At 47.5% G+C, this 15492-nt stretch overlaps 1 protein-coding gene across 4 annotated transcripts in view; it reads left to right on the top strand.

Annotated features, from left to right (window-relative positions):
* ELF5 (E74 like ETS transcription factor 5) overlaps nucleotides 1-14442 on the top strand; it is a 47703-nt gene extending 33261 nt beyond the window's left edge. For all 4 annotated transcript variants that reach the window (XM_043482545.1, XM_043482548.1, XM_043482547.1 and 1 more), the window contains 5 exons: nucleotides 722-955; nucleotides 4721-4771; nucleotides 11217-11285; nucleotides 12232-12427; nucleotides 13083-14442. In XM_043482545.1, coding sequence (XP_043338480.1) covers nucleotides 722-955; nucleotides 4721-4771; nucleotides 11217-11285; nucleotides 12232-12427; nucleotides 13083-13179 — 647 coding nt within the window. In that variant the 3' untranslated portion in view covers nucleotides 13180-14442. The remainder of the gene's footprint in view (nucleotides 1-721; nucleotides 956-4720; nucleotides 4772-11216; nucleotides 11286-12231; nucleotides 12428-13082) is intronic.
* Nucleotides 14443-15492: the final 1050 nt, after the last annotated feature.

The following is a 15492-nucleotide window of genomic DNA, read 5'->3' as shown; positions in this document are numbered from 1 at the left end:
ACAATCAATACTTCCACCTCCCCCATCCCCTAGAGAAACCTGCTCTGGTGATCCATGGTCTGCCAAACACTTGGGCAACATCTCAGCAACCCAAGACGGCCAGAGACAACACACAAACCAGTAGCCAGTGTGGGGCAGCTGTCCATAAAAGCAGAGGGAATCAAATCAGCTTCAAATGGTGCCTGGCACACCACAGGTATTTAATAAGTATTGATCGATAATGCTCCATATAGTCCACATTAACCACAAACTCCAGAACAGCCCTGTGAGAGCATATTATCCCCATTTTACAGATAAGGAAACTGAGGCTTAAATATCTGTGGACCTTGCCCAAATGGAAAGCCTTGGAACCGGGATTAAAACCCAGGCTTGTCAGGCTCTAAAGTCTGTACTCTTGATGTCATGTTGTCTGAAATCAAATACCTGAATGGCCTTTTTCTTTCCTTCTCCCCTAGTGACCCCCCTCTTCAAGGTACTCCCAAGCCATAATCAGGTTTCTCACCCCTCATTCTCTCTTCTGCCGATAAGCCTACACACAGGATGCCTCTGGTTTTCACTGCAGGATAGAAGGTTACTAGGGTCCCAGGAAAACACCCCAGGACTGGAGGCCCCTTTGACTCACCGGACAGAGGATGAGGATGTTAACAAAACCAGAGCCTCCTTTGGGGGGCTTCTAATCCTCTCCCAGCTGCCATCTCTCACTTGTCTCTTCCTGGTGCAGCTTGCGACTCCTACTGGACATCCGTCCACCCCGAGTACTGGACAAAGCGCCACGTCTGGGAATGGCTCCAGTTCTGCTGTGACCAGTACAAGCTGGATGCCAACTGCATCTCTTTCTGCCATTTCAACATCAGTGGCCTACAGCTGTGTGGCATGACGCAGGAGGAGTTCATGGAGGCTGCCGGCGTCTGCGGGGAGTATCTATACTTTATCCTCCAGAGCATCCGCTCACAAGGTCAGTGTCCAGAGCATGGGGCCTCAAGGTCAGGGGCTCGGGATTGGGACCAAATGACCTCTGAGGTCCTGCCCCACCACAGGACTCACGTGGTGATATTTTATTAACCGCAACTGTTAACCCAGATCCTCTACTAACCAGGCCTTTCCATACCTAGAATCTCTAGCACACTAGAATCAGAGATTGGAGGTAAAATAGAGTGAGTACCAAGAAAGTAAGTTGAGTCCACTTTTTTCAAAAAATAAAGAAAGAAAAAGAAAACTAAAACATCTTCAGGGATTGCCCAGGAACCAGGCTGATACAACAAAATATTATGTTCATAAAGACTGGTAGCCATAAAAAGTGAACAGAAAGAGACTTCGTCTTAACCTTTCATTAAGCAGTGGAAGAAAATTAACTAGACCCTTTACCTTCCCTGTTTCCAGGGAGGCTCAACTAATTGCACTTTCATCACATTCCTAATGGTCAAGGATCAAATGGCCACAAGGTGGCGCCACTATCTTTATTTAACACATCACTTGCCCTGAAAGGGGGTCTTCCCTGATAGCTGTTGGTAAAGAATCTGCCTGCAGTAAGGGAGACCCCAGTTCGATCCCTGGGTCGGGAAGATTCCCTGGAGAAGGGATAGATTACCCACTCCAGTATTATACCCACTTCAATATCCTGGCCTGGAGAATTCCATGGACTGTATAGTCCATGGGGTCACAATGAGTTGGACACGACTGAGCGACTTTCACTTCATGCCCTGAAAGGGGCTTCCCAGGTGATGCTAGTGGTAAAGAACACTCTTGCCTATACAGGAGACATAGGAGATGGGAGTTCAATCCTTGGGTTGGGAAGATCCCCTGGAGGAGGGCATGGCAACCCACTCCAGTATTCTTGCTTGGACAATCCCATGGAGAGAGTAGCCTGGTGGGCTACAGTCCATGGGGCTGTGCAGAGTCAGACACAACTAAAGAGACTTAACATGCACACACATGCCCTGAAAGAGTAGAATATATATGGACAGGTTTTTTTTAAATCTGGAAAGGCCTTTTGAGAACATATAATTCTGTTTCCCCATATCGCAGATAAAGGGACTGAGGTCCCAAGTGGTTAAGTAACTTCTCCAGGGTCACACAGAAAACAAGGCTGACTCATGGAAAGTCAGCACCAAGCAAGGGCTGCGAGATCAGAAAGACCTTTGTTCCTACCCTGGCTCTAATACATCAGAGCCACAGGACCTCTGGCACATGGTTAAACCTCTGTGAATCTCCATTGTCTCACCTCTAGGGTGGGGTAATGATACACACATCCTTAGCCTTCTTGACAGGATTCAGTGAAACATTACCTGGCATAAGCAGTTAAGGAAGCAAATATAGTGAATGACACCTGCTTTTGTCATCATGAGTATAACCAAGAAGCAAAAATAACCTAATAAATAAAGGAAACACATTTCAGCTCAATTTAAGGAGACACTTCTAAAAGCACCTTCTTTTGTTTCATGGATGGTCAAGTCCCTTCGCTGTTCACCTGAAACTATAACAACATTTTTAATCAGTTATACTCCATTACAAAATGTTTTGGGTGTTTAAAAAAAATAAAAATCAAATTAAAAAATAATAAAAAGGCTGTTTCAAAGTTATCATAGGTAGGAAGCTCCCCATCACTGGAGGTAATCAAGCAACCTAAGGGTCCCTTACTTGATGGAGGTGCTGTGACAGGGATTCCTATGTGGGCAGAAACCCAAAGAGGACCTCTCAGCTCTAAGATTCTTTGCCCCCACCTTGATCTCCCCCATCATGAGTGCCCAAGGGAACAAAAGCCCAGGACGGGGGCCCTCAGGCACTGCTTGGCTTCTGCCCCAGGAACCATGGCCTCTTGAGGGCAAGGAAGGGACAAACAGACCTGCTGTCCCTTGATTTCCAGTCCGTACTTGACTGTTGCCAGTGCCAGTGACCTACCAGGATCAGTGGTCTGCACGGAATGGGCCTTCCTGGAAACAAGGCAAATCTGAGCAAATCACAGAATCTCAGGGAGGAGGTAGGCTCCGTTCGGAACCCTCCCAAGGGATCAGCCTTGCACAAAAATCCCAGAACCACAGAGAAGAGTATCCCATCCTAGGAGAAGATGCAGATTGGCACTGCCAGCCTCAGTCAAAGGTCAAGTCAATCACGTTCGTCTCCAGGCCCCTGCAGGTCCTGTGCTGGGATCTCCCCTCTGGGGCCCTTCTGTTCCAGGCAATTATTACATCAAAACGTTCCTGTCCCTGGTCCCATCACCTCAAGGTCTGTGCAAAATGGATACGTGAAAAACCAGCTGGTTTTTAAACAGGCCACAAGTTGCCTTTTCTTATTCTAAAGGATCCTAGGAGCCCCAAAGCCACCCCCAGTGATGGACTTTCAGGCAGCCTGCAGGCCAGGGTGCTTATTGTGTTGAGCAGTGAGATTACTCCATCAGCCTGCTCTGTTCTCAGATCTCTATTTAATGTTCCTTGGGCGGGAATGTGTACAGTGTATTGAAATGCAGGTACTGTGACCAAAGTTTCCAGTGTCCCAATCTGCCCAGGACATAGTGTCTTCACCTGTTATCCTGTTTTTCATTCTCAGAAGAGTCCCTGTTTGGACTATAAGTTATATGTTAAACTGGTTATTACCTAGGTTAGGCCTTGCATGCATATATGCATGCTAAGTCACTTCAGTTGTGTCTGACTCTGTGCAACCCTGTAGACTGTAGCCTGCCAGGCTCCCCTGTCCATGGGATTCTCCAGGCAAGAATACAGGAGTGGGTTGCATGCTCTCCACCAGGCCATCTTCCCAACCCAGGTTTCGAACTCACATCTCATGTCTCCTGCATTGGCAGGCGGGTTCCTTACCTCTAGCACCACTTGAGAAGGCCAGTTTAGGCCTTATCTGACCCCACAGATTAGGGCTCTGACAGAAAAGAACACGGACCAAGTTTTGGCAGGGAGAGGAGTCAAAGGGGGGGCTCTATGCCCAGTGTGTGGTCTGGCTCCACAGGTACTGCAGTGGGATTTAAGGGCCCAGAATCAGAGGGACCCTGGTCCCTGAGGGTGGGGTCGGTGGGGAGGGAGGAGGAAGGAGGCGGCTCCCCAGCACAGGAGAGGAAGATCCCCTGGCAGCCCCGCCTGTTCTTGGGAAGAAGGGACAGTGCATGGCTGACCAGAACCAGTCATTCCGAGAACCAGCGGCCCTAGGAGTCAGCAGTCACAGCTGTGCCCTGTTCCCGTCTTCTCAGCAAACGGAAACTGGCCCTCACATTGGATGCCACGTTAGAAAATGGATGTCCTCCGGCCTGTGGTGCCGTGTGAAAACGTGATCTGAAAGTCCTGATCCATCCCCAACCCACCCCACCCTTCAGAGGAGAACACCAGTCTGCAGACTCCTTTTTGAATCGTCACGTTGGGTTTCTTAAGGCCTCCTGTGTCCATTCTTGGCCAGCATGTCACATCCCAGATCATAGACAGAGCCAATAGGGTGGTCAGGGTGGTTTTGTCACATGTTGCCAGGACGGGACACAAGCCTGGAGGCTGGGTGACTGGCAAGTCTGCACAAGGGTCAATGACTCAGACCAGTGCAGAGCTCAGGCCTCCCGACCCCGAGCCAGGACCTATAAGGGCCGGGTGGTCTCCAAGTTTCCTTCTGAAATAAAACTACCTTGCAGAGGATAAAATCACCCCCCTTCTCCCCAGCACCTCCCCTTCTGGCCTGGCCACAGAAACCAAGGTTGTATGCCATGGTTAATGGATTTCTTTTTCTTTCCCAGGTTACTCCTTTTTTAATGATCCTGATGAGACCAAGGCCACCCTCAAAGACTGTGAGTAACCAAGTTCATACTGTTGTGCCGTGGGTGTTGTAGTGCACGTGGGCTTGATGGTCCTTGTAGGACTTCACTCAAAGGCTGATAACCTGAAATAGTGGGAGACCAAGAGAAGATGGCGGAAGAAACATGGTGGACAGGGCATGGGGCTTGGGTCTGTGGCTTCTTCATCCTCCCCCAGACTCAGTTTCTTTGTCTATAAAACAGTCGGACCCTCACTGGGTCATGATGAGTTCAAGTAACAGTGCATATAAAGTGCCTAACCTATGCCAGCAGAATAGTTGCTCCAAATACTGGTACCCATTAGCAGTAAAAATCATAATTACAAATTACCAACCGTTAGAGGCCTTGTGGTTGATAATGTCTAAAAATCAGAGCTCATTAAGCAGATCACATTTATAACTATAAGGCAATGGAGAATCTCAAATGGCCTTGTTGACTGAAAATTAACCCTCATGGTTTCACTTCTGCAGATGGAGAAGGTTTAGGAAAGGGAACTTTTGGGGCTTTCATTTTTGAAAGCTAATGATGATGAAGATTGATCTTGGTTACTGAGACCCATGCAAAGGTCCTGGTCTGGGGGCTTGACCAACCGGGACAAAGTGGCATCCAGGGGCTTCAGGCAATGTTCCCATCCATCTTCAATAACTATAAGATTAAATTAATAGCTATGGTGGCCATTTGTGAAGCCCTTACTATGTGCCCAGCATGCTGCCAAGCCAAGTATCCTATGTACATTAAGTTATTTCAGTTCAGTTCAGTTCAGTCTCTCAGTCGTGTCCAACTCTTTGCAACCCCATGGACTGCAGCATGACAGGCTTCCCTGTCCATCACCAACTCCCAGAGCTTGCTCAAATTCATGTCCATTGAGCCAGTGATGCCATCCAATCATCTCATCCTCTGTCGTCCCCTTCTCCTCCCGCCTTCAATCTTTCCCAGCATCAGGGTCTTTTCCAGTGAGTCAGTTCTTCCCATCAGGTGGCCAAAGTATTGGAGCTTCAGCTTCAGCACCAGTCCTTCCAATGAATATTCAGGACTGACTTCCTTTAGGATTGACTGGTTTGATCTCCTTGCAGTCCAAGAGACTCTCAAGAGTCTTCTCCAACACCACAACTCCTCATAATTTCACTATATTTTTATATTTATTTTTATTTTTTAATTGTTATTGGAGTATAGTAGCTTTACAGTGCTGTGTTAGTTTCTACTGTACCACAAAGTGAATCCTCTATATGTAGACATATATCCCCTCTTTTATTTTGGATTTCCTCCCCCTTGAGGTCACCACAGAGCACTGAGTAGGGTTCCCTGAGCTGTACAATAGCTCCTCATTAGTTATTTATTTTACACTTAGTATCAATGGTGTATGTATGCCAATCCCAATCTCCCAATTCATCCCATCCCCCACTTTCCTCCTTTGGTATCCATATGTTTGATCCCTACATCTGTGTCTCTATTTCTGTTTTGCAAATAAGATCATCTATACTAGTTTTCTAGATTCTACACGTATGTGTTAATATATGACATTTGTTTTCCTCTTTCTGACTTACTTCACTCTGTGTGATAGTCTCTTGGCCCATCCACATCTCTACCAATGAGTAACTTCACTAGATAGTAGCATTATCTCCATTTGCTGCTGAGGAAACTGGAAGTGCTGGAACTCGCAAGTCACAAGTCATTGCAGAACTGAGATTCCCACTCATCTCCTCAAGGTCCATGCTGTTATACGCTGCGCTCTGTACCACACGCCCACAGGTGCACACACATGCACGCAGACGTGCCCCCAGACCCTTGTGCTCACTTTGCTGTCCACTCAGTTGAGACCTGGGACTCAGGATTCCTCTGAGTCTGGGCCCAGTGCCACAATGATCCAGAGGACAAGGGATATTTGACTTACACCCAGCAAGCTAGGAAACCGTCAGAAGGGGCCCAAGGGATGCACCCCAGCCCTTCTCCACTTGTTCTCTCCTCTCCCCGGCCCTGCCCCACTCCCGCCTCAGAAGAGCCAGTGAACCAAGCCTGCAGGCCCAGCCTTGCTGCCGGGCACCTCCTGTGCTGGCCCAAGATGCAGGCTTTGTGACTGGACGGATGGCCTCTTGGGGACGTGTGTGTGACAAGCTCAGTGTAGACACTGCCCTCCAGTCTCTATCCCAGCTTCTGGAGGACAGTGAGCATGATTTCAGTCAACAACAGGGAACATATCCTCTGGCCACACTTTACCAGTCTCCAGTTTCAAGGCAAGCAAACCTCTCCAAATCCCACAGACAACAGATAGCCTGGGCCCTGTTCCCATTGGCCCGTGTCAGGCACAGCCCTGCTGCAGGGACACATTCAAGATAAAGGCCAGTGTGAGGCAGGGAGAGCGACCCTCAGACGCTGCAGACCTCTGCAGAGAAGCTGGGGGTGGGAGTGGGGTTCACCATGCTGCTGCCCCTGCTGTCGCCTTGGGGAGTTTTGGATGTGGGAACCTCCCTCAACGTGGCCACCCAGTGATGGCTTCAGCCCCTCCATCCCCACCCCCAGCCAAGTGGGCCTCCAGCCTAGCTGACCCTTGACGACTGCCAAATCCACCGCTGAGCAGTAGGAATGGATACAGCAGGACTGTTTATCTCTGGCAAGACCCACAGGTGGAAACACCCACCATCCCACCCACCCCGCCTCTTGCTGATCAATCCTGCATCCATCCCATCCAGCCACATAGCTTCTGTCCAAAGCACATGGGAGAAATCTTAAGAATTAAAAGCATGACTCTCTTCCACCTGTTCTTGCCATTTGGGCCTTTCAGTGAAAGCTGTTGTCCAGCTAATAGTTCACCTTTGTTTATCTTGACCGCTCCGTTTGTTTTCTCTCTTCCTGAAAGATTAAATTAAAACAAAGGCCAGGTCTGCTCTGCAGGCGATGCCGCAGAGCATGGCACCGATCTGAGAGGAGGGTGAAACCCTTTCTCCGTCTTGATCAACTGACCATCAGCCCTGCTCACCTAAGTTCACCTCTCTCCATTTGGCAGCATCTCCACTGTCAGCTGATCTCTCCTGAGCGTTCGTTGTGGTTTGGCCTGTGCGCTCAGGCCTATTTTCCCACAGTGATACACTCCTAGGCTGTAACGTAGGAAATAGCAGAGGGGAGGCCGAAGGGGCCCCGAACACTGAAGTCACGCGCTCATGTCATTGTTCGTTCCAGTGAACGATGTGCTGCAGTTACTTGAGCCGAGGGCTCCGATGCCAGAAAATTAGACGTGATCTCAGCTCCGCTGTTAGGCAGGCTCCCCAAACGTCTCCAGGGCTCACTCCATCCTGCTCAGCTGTCTTCTTGTCCAAGAGCTTTCTCTGTTGGCTCTTGTTAGGATTGCAGCGTCGCTCAGCCCCTTCACCACTGCCTCGATCCTTTCACACTACTACTGCATCTTTCTCCACTGCATTTATCACCAATATGGGTTTGTTCACTGGCTGTTCCCTCCCACTTGGGTCTAAGTCCCCTGAGAGGAGAGACTGGGACCTGTTTCGTGTGGTCCCTCAGGAGCCTGTGAGTGAGGGACCTCCAGTGAGACACCTGTGTCTTCTTATATGTAAAGTGGGAAAAGTAAGAAACATGCATCATAAGGGTGGGTGAGATTGGGTGACCAGCTGGCCACAGCAGATGTTGAACAGACTTTAATAACTATTCATTAAGTATCTGTTGAACACTTGCCATGAGAGACACGCTGAAGCAGTAGTTGTGAACATCCGCTTTGGAACAGAACTGCTTTAGGTCCGAGTCCTGGCTCCACCTCTCTGGGTGAAACTCTTAAACTCTCTGGGCTTCAGTTGCTCCTCAATAAAGGGAAAAAGCAATAATACCTCAAGGGGTTTTGGCAAAGATGAAATGAGATACTGTCTGTGAAGTCCTCACCAAGCACTTGGCATTTAGTAAGCACTCATCTGCTTGCAATGCAGGAACCCAGGTTCGATCCCTGGGTCAGGAAGATCCCCTAGAGAAGGGAATGGCAACCCACTCCAGTATTCTTGCCTGGCGATCCCCATGGACAGAGGAACCTAGCAGGCTGCAGTTCACGGGGTTGAAAAGAGTCAGACACGACCGAGCGGCTAACACTTTCCACTTTCCATGAATATCAGCTGTCAGTTCAGGTGACCGATAGTCAAGGTGGACCTTTACAGTCGAGAGATGGTGGGACCAGTGCTGGACACTGAGGAACCCACAGGTGCTGTGGGACAGGGAAGGGTAGGTTCCAAGAAGACTTCCTGAAGAGTTTTGTGAAAACAGAGTCAGTTGGGTGGAAGTGGGAGGCAGGGAACCTGTGCAAAGGCCCTGAGGCAGGAGAGAATCAAGCCCTATTGGGACCATCTGACCCAAGAGGAGGGATGGAGTTGAGGAGCAGCAAGAGATAAACCTGGAGAACCTAGCGGAGGTCTGGGTGTGAAAGGCCTGACTAACATGGCAGCCTCTGCCCGGGAGACCACAGGGCAGCCCTGAAGACTGTCACCCCTCAGAGTGACAAGACCCACGGTCACTGGGGCCAGCCACCCTGGGCAGTGGTGTGGTGCACGGGACACCATTCCCTCCCTGGACAGCATACTTATTTTGTCATGTAGGAGTTACAGCATCGCCTCCCTACAGCAGGGATGGTGAAAATAGTGCAGTACAGTACATGACTGTGCCACAGCACTTATTGAGCACCTACTGTATGCCCCGCACTGTGCTAGGTTCTGGGGATACACATGGGAACACAAACCCCTGCCCTCTAGTGGGGAGAGTCAGCCAGTGAACAAAATAAATACATAATATGTTCCATGGCGACATATACGGCAGCAAAAAATAGAACTAGGACATGGGGTGTTGAGTAGGATGAGTGTGTGCACTTCCGGCTCAGGCAGTCAGAGAGGGCCTCCCTGAAACGGTGACTTTGAGCAAAGATGGAGGTGAGAGCGTGAGCCTGTGGACACCCCAGGGAAGAGCACTCGGGGCCAAGGGAGCGTGTGCCCCGAGGCAGGAGGTACCTGTGAGTTTCAGAAAGAGGTGGGAGGCCACTGCGGCTGGAGTGGAGGGAGCAAGGCGGTGTGGGGGTGGGGAGGGGTGGTCTGCTGCCACCTTTCAGATTTTAATCATGTACACTTCTTTTTTTAATTTTATTTTTGTGGCTCAAACAACATTTATTATTCACATACAAACAGGCAATTTGGGCAGAGCTCTGCATGGGAGGCTTGCATAACATGCAAGGCATCCACATCCTGTGTTTGAGGAGGGGGAGGGGAGACCCTGGAGAAGGGAGGTGGGGATGGGAGGGGGAAGGGAGGCCAGAGGAGAGGTGTGGAGGATCCTCTTCCAAGACTCCACTTGCAGGGCTGGCCGTTGGACCCAGCTGTGACCTGGGCTGTGACGTCTTCCTGCCAGCCTTGGGAGTCTCAGAGCGTGAATTCTGGGCTCCGTTCACCGCCCACATTGGAGGTGTGGGAACCACAAACTCTACCTGTTGACAGGAGAAGGACCACCCCCTGCTAGAAACCTCTGTGGGCCTGTAGCTGTGGCTTCTAAATGGAAGGCCAGATTTTTTATTTTATGTTGGCGTATAGTTGATAAACAATGTTGTGTTCAGCAAAGTGACTCAGTTATACCTATGCATATACCTCTCCTTTTTCAAATTCTTTTCCCATTTAGGTTGTTACATAATTATGAAACTATACCCCTGTCTCAAACTGCTACAGCCTGAGTTCTAATCTCACCCTGCATTGATTTCATGCTTTGCTTTCTGCTCTTCATAAGCTTTAGTCTCTTTGCTTTTCCCCGTATCCCTTTCTGGTCTGTTCTCCACAGGCTAGCCAGAGGGATCTTCTTAAAGTGTGGATCTTGTCAAAGTCCTAAGTCTTCACTGGTTGAATAAAATCCCTCGCCCTCACCAGGTGCCCACGTGACTTGTCAGCAGCCCGCTGGCCCTGAGGCAACACCTCCCTCCATCCCTAGCACCCCGCGGTCCTCTTGGCTTTGCACTGCTGCTCCTCCCCTCTGAAACCCTCTCCCACCTCCTGATATTAGCATGAATGTGTCCCCTCCAGGAGACACACCCTGGCCACCCCATCTAGATGCAGCAGGGGCTTTCGCCTGCCTCCATTCTCTGTCTAATGCCTCGTTCCTTCATAACACTTACAACAGAGGCGATTTGTGTTTCACTTGTATTTTCCTTGCCCTATAGTCCTCAGCCTCTACCTGAGCAAGGACCAAGCCTGCCTTGTTCATTTTCTGTTTCCAGCTCAGAGCCTGGAATCTGACACACAGTTGGGCCCCAGAGTTGAATGCAAATTCTCCTGAAACCTACTAATTATCCCCAGAACACCCAGCACCAGCTGTCTCCTGCCACGAAGGTGTCCAGTTAATAGCTGCTCATTTGTTGTGACTTAAGGTCAGAATGTGGCCTCTAGATTTCTTCCTGCAGCTGTAAATCATTCTGTTGCAGATGCTGATTCCAGTTGCTTGAAAACAGGTGGCATCAAAAGTCAAGACTGTCACAGTCATAGTCGAACAAGTAAGTGTACTGATGTCATTTGTCATTGCTAATTTCTTGAAACCATTCATGAGACAACGTTATCTACTTCAGTAAGCTTTGAAACCCAGTGTTTGAGCAGGACTAGCTATTTCCCAAATAAGACAGAGAAACTGATGATTACTTTTATAAGTGTTATCAAATTTTTCTTTTCCCTTGGAAATGGTAATAGGAGAATTAAAGTAAGTAAATGTTTTAGCCAGATTGAATCTTTAAACAAGGGTTTTTTCTCCTGGTCTATTGTGGATCCTTCTCTCAAAGATACTCCAGGATAATAGCAATTCTGTTAGCTTTCCCAGCACGGAGACAGATCTACAAGGTCAATCCTGCTGGCCTTGGGTCTACCATTTAACACATTAAATCATGACCCTCTAACCTGTGCTATGAGATAGGTACTCTTACTAACCCATTTGAGAGAGACAGTAACTAGAGAGATTTGGTTACCGAGCAAGAAGAGGTAAATTCAGGACCCAAACCCAGGCTCCAGAGTCAGTTTTAACTATGATACAATGGAACAAGAGAAATACCAGTTCTTCATGAAAAACACAGCTGTAGGATTAGTCCAGCCAGATGGCTGTAGCTGTGGGGCCTCAGTAGAACCATACTGCTTGTCAGAAAGAAGAATGAAAGCATCATTCGAATGCCATGCCATTAATTCCATAAGAATTGGTCGGGAGTTCCATAGAGCAGGGAAGCTTTGTGAACCAATGTCGCTGGTCGCTGTAAATTTGGTGTCTCTGTGGGTGTTTTGTAATTGTTTTAGCAGAAGAGAACATTTCACAGCTCAGTAAGTCTCCAAGTAGAGTGCTCGGTCATAACTTTGGGACATAACTCCATGAAGGAGCAATTCTCATGGTTTCATAAGAAGTTGTATGACTCAAAAAAATTTTTTTTAATTTTTTCACTTTTTTTTTTTGCTTCCCTAAAGGCCTCCAGAGTTCTCATCTATGGGAATTTGTGCGAGACCTGCTTCTATCTCCTGAGGAAAACTGTGGCATTCTGGAATGGGAAGATAGGGAACAAGGTATTTTTCGGGTGGTTAAATCAGAAGCCCTGGCGAAGATGTGGGGACAAAGGAAGAAAAATGACAGAATGACATATGAAAAGCTGAGCAGAGCTCTGAGGTAAGAGAACTGCACGAAATGCCATGAGTCTGCCGCCACAGATGCATAAAATGGTCAGCCGTAGAAAATTGGGCTTCCCAGGTGGCGCTAGTGGTGAAGAACCCACTTGCCAATGTAGGGGACGTAAGAGATGCGGGTTAGATCCCGGGGTCGGGAAGATCCCCTGGAGGACGGCATGGCAACCCATCCCAGTATTCTTGCCTGGAGAATCCCATGGACAGAAGAGCCTGGCGGGCCACAGCCCACAGGATTGCAGAAGAGTCAGACACGCCTGAAGCAACAGCACGCAGATAGAAAATTACACGGCTCTTTTTGCCTGATAACCAAAAGGTCATGAGGCTACACTTTGGGTCTGAGTTTCAGGTGGGATTAGGGTTTGTAAACTGATACGCCATCCTTGCCTTTCTTGGCAGTGTTCCCCGGGGATCACTCTGAGGCCATCATACACACACACACACATTTTGAACTGCATGTGGTGAGGTTCAGTCTTCAAGATGTCTGGGAAAGGTTTAAGTATAAGTTGATAAGAGGGTGTGAAAATACCAGGGTAACCACGGACTGGCCTCGTCACCGGAAAGGAATGAGGGGAGTGCTTGTGGTGTTGTTTTCCCGCGGTGTGACGCCTCCCCATGTTTCTCTTCTGCTGTCTTCACAGGTACTACTATAAAACTGGAATTTTGGAACGGGTTGATCGAAGATTAGTGTACAAATTTGGAAAAAACGCACATGGATGGCAGGAAGACAAGCTATGATCTGCTCCATCATCCAGCTCATTTAATGGATTTCTGTCTTTTCAAGCAATAGATTGCAATAGACATTGGAAAGTCCTTTAAAAAAAAAAAAAAACACCTGCCAACGTGCTGATAAAATTTCTCCACATCTCAGCTTACGTTTGGATTCAGAGTTGTTGTTGTCTATTTGGGGGTAATGGCCGCAACCCTTAAGCAATTCTTTTTTTTTTAAACCCAAGGCAAGGAGGGAATGACCTTTTGTGGTACCCTAATCAAACATCACTTCCCTAGTGAAGAGTCGCAGAACCACAAGGCCCAGGGCCATCAGTGCTGCTCAGAGAAAAAGGATCCAATTCTGCCACTTAGAGTCTTATCCGGTGCTCCCACTCCAAAGGCTCCAAAGTTTTCACATAGGTAACTGTAGCAGCTCACAAAGCAAAAAAAAATAGTGATTAGTTTGTAGTTAACATAGTAGGAGGGGGTGAGATGTGATAAGATAAACAGATTTTAAATCGTTAAAGTCAAATTCCATAGTAAAGTTTCTTAATTAGTGAAAGAGCTAAGCCATCAAGCTGAACATAATTGAATTTAGCATAGTAACTTTCTTAACCAGAATATCTTTTTAGCAAAACCCCCATGGCCGTCTATCCGGGCTAACACACTTAAAATTAGGCACATTCTTAATTCTTGCTGAATTTATTCCCCCTCTTCTCCAGGGTAGGGAGCATCAGATGTGCAAAGAGTTAATCAACAGACACTTGCATCAGTTTCCAAACCACTGCTGTTTCTACGGTTCAAGCTGTCAACACAATAAAGTCATAATTCACTGATTCTGTCTGTGGGCAAGACATTAAACCTTTATAGAGCCAGGAATTTCCTGATGGCTCTGTAATAGCCAATTAAACTATGAGTCTCTTGTTTTGTTTTCCTACCTGATGGGTATACAGTCTCTAAAACGCATGTTTCCTTGACAAAAGTAGTGGCAATGGATTTACACCAGTGAATGCTCTGCACTGATGTCTTCTCATCAGTCACTGTAGGTGAACCATTAGTGACTCCAGCTACGTGGACTGCCCTCAGGACCCCTTCCCCAGAGCAGGAAGCTTCATGTGACGAGGCACTGAACCACAAGATGGACTGAAGGCCTCCACCTTAGAGTTTCACATCAAAAGTAACTTGTTTTTTAAAAATGTGAATGACTGTAAAATAATCTATTTTTTTGATTCATGTGTTTCCCAGGTGGATACAGTTTATAAACAATGTGAATAAAATATTTAACATGTTGCACTGTCTCTGGATTGTTCAGTTAAGCAAGGCCAACTCAGCAAAGGTTGCTCAGAGGCTAATTTGTGTCCAATTCTTTGTGACCCCATGAACTGCAGCATGCCAGGCTTCCCTGTCCTTAACCATCTCCTGGAATTTGCTGAAACTCACGTTCACTGAGTTGGCGATGCCAGCCAACCATTTCATACTCTGTCACCCACTTCTCCTCTTGCCCTCAATCTTTCCCAGCATCAGGGTCTTTTCCAATGAGTAGCCAAAGTTGCATCAGGTAGCCAAAGTATTGGAGTTTCAGATTCAGCATTAGTCCATCCAATTAATATTCAGGGTTGATTTCCTTTACAATTGACTGGTTTGATCTCCTTGCTGTCTAAGTGATTCTCAAGAGTCTTCTGCAGCACCACAGTTCGAAAGCATCAATTCTTGGGTGCTCAGCCTTCTTCACGGTTCAATAGTTCAACTCTCACATCCATACCTGTCTACTGGAAAAACCATAACTTGACTGTATGGACCTTTGATGACCCTTCTATTAATATTTCCTACTATTTAGGAAATGGAGATTCCTAGAGAGCCCCAAAGATGTAAGAGATATAAGGGAGTGATCTATCCCACCACCTTTCCTTCTGAAGACCGAGTCCTCACAAGATGGAATGCATGGACCAGTGGGGCCTAGGGGTATGTTTTTGTTTGGTTTGCAAACAAACACACATTTTTGTTGCTTGTATTTGAGGTGGTGTTTTGTTTCTTACTGTGAATTAGTTGCCTTATTTGAAAATCAGGAAATGTATAGGCAAATCCAGATGACCAATTTCTTTTTAAAAGTCAGATCTGGCATCACTAGTTTCTCAGTGCTGTGGCAGTGATTTCCTGGCCCTGGGTGGAAGAGCATTTGGCCACCACTTCATGCTGCCTCATACCTTGAACTTTGTTTGTACCCTGTTTAGTGTGAGGTGGTTGTTTTTTTAATTTTTTAATACAATTTTTAAAGGTTACACTCCATTTACAGTTATTACAAAATGCTGACTGTATTCCCCCTGTTGCACAATACATCCT

Source organism: Cervus canadensis, chromosome 11, assembly GCF_019320065.1.
Source record: "Cervus canadensis isolate Bull #8, Minnesota chromosome 11, ASM1932006v1, whole genome shotgun sequence".
NCBI classification, from domain to species: domain Eukaryota; kingdom Metazoa; phylum Chordata; class Mammalia; order Artiodactyla; family Cervidae; genus Cervus; species Cervus canadensis.
This window is presented reverse-complemented; position numbering and strand designations above follow the sequence as displayed.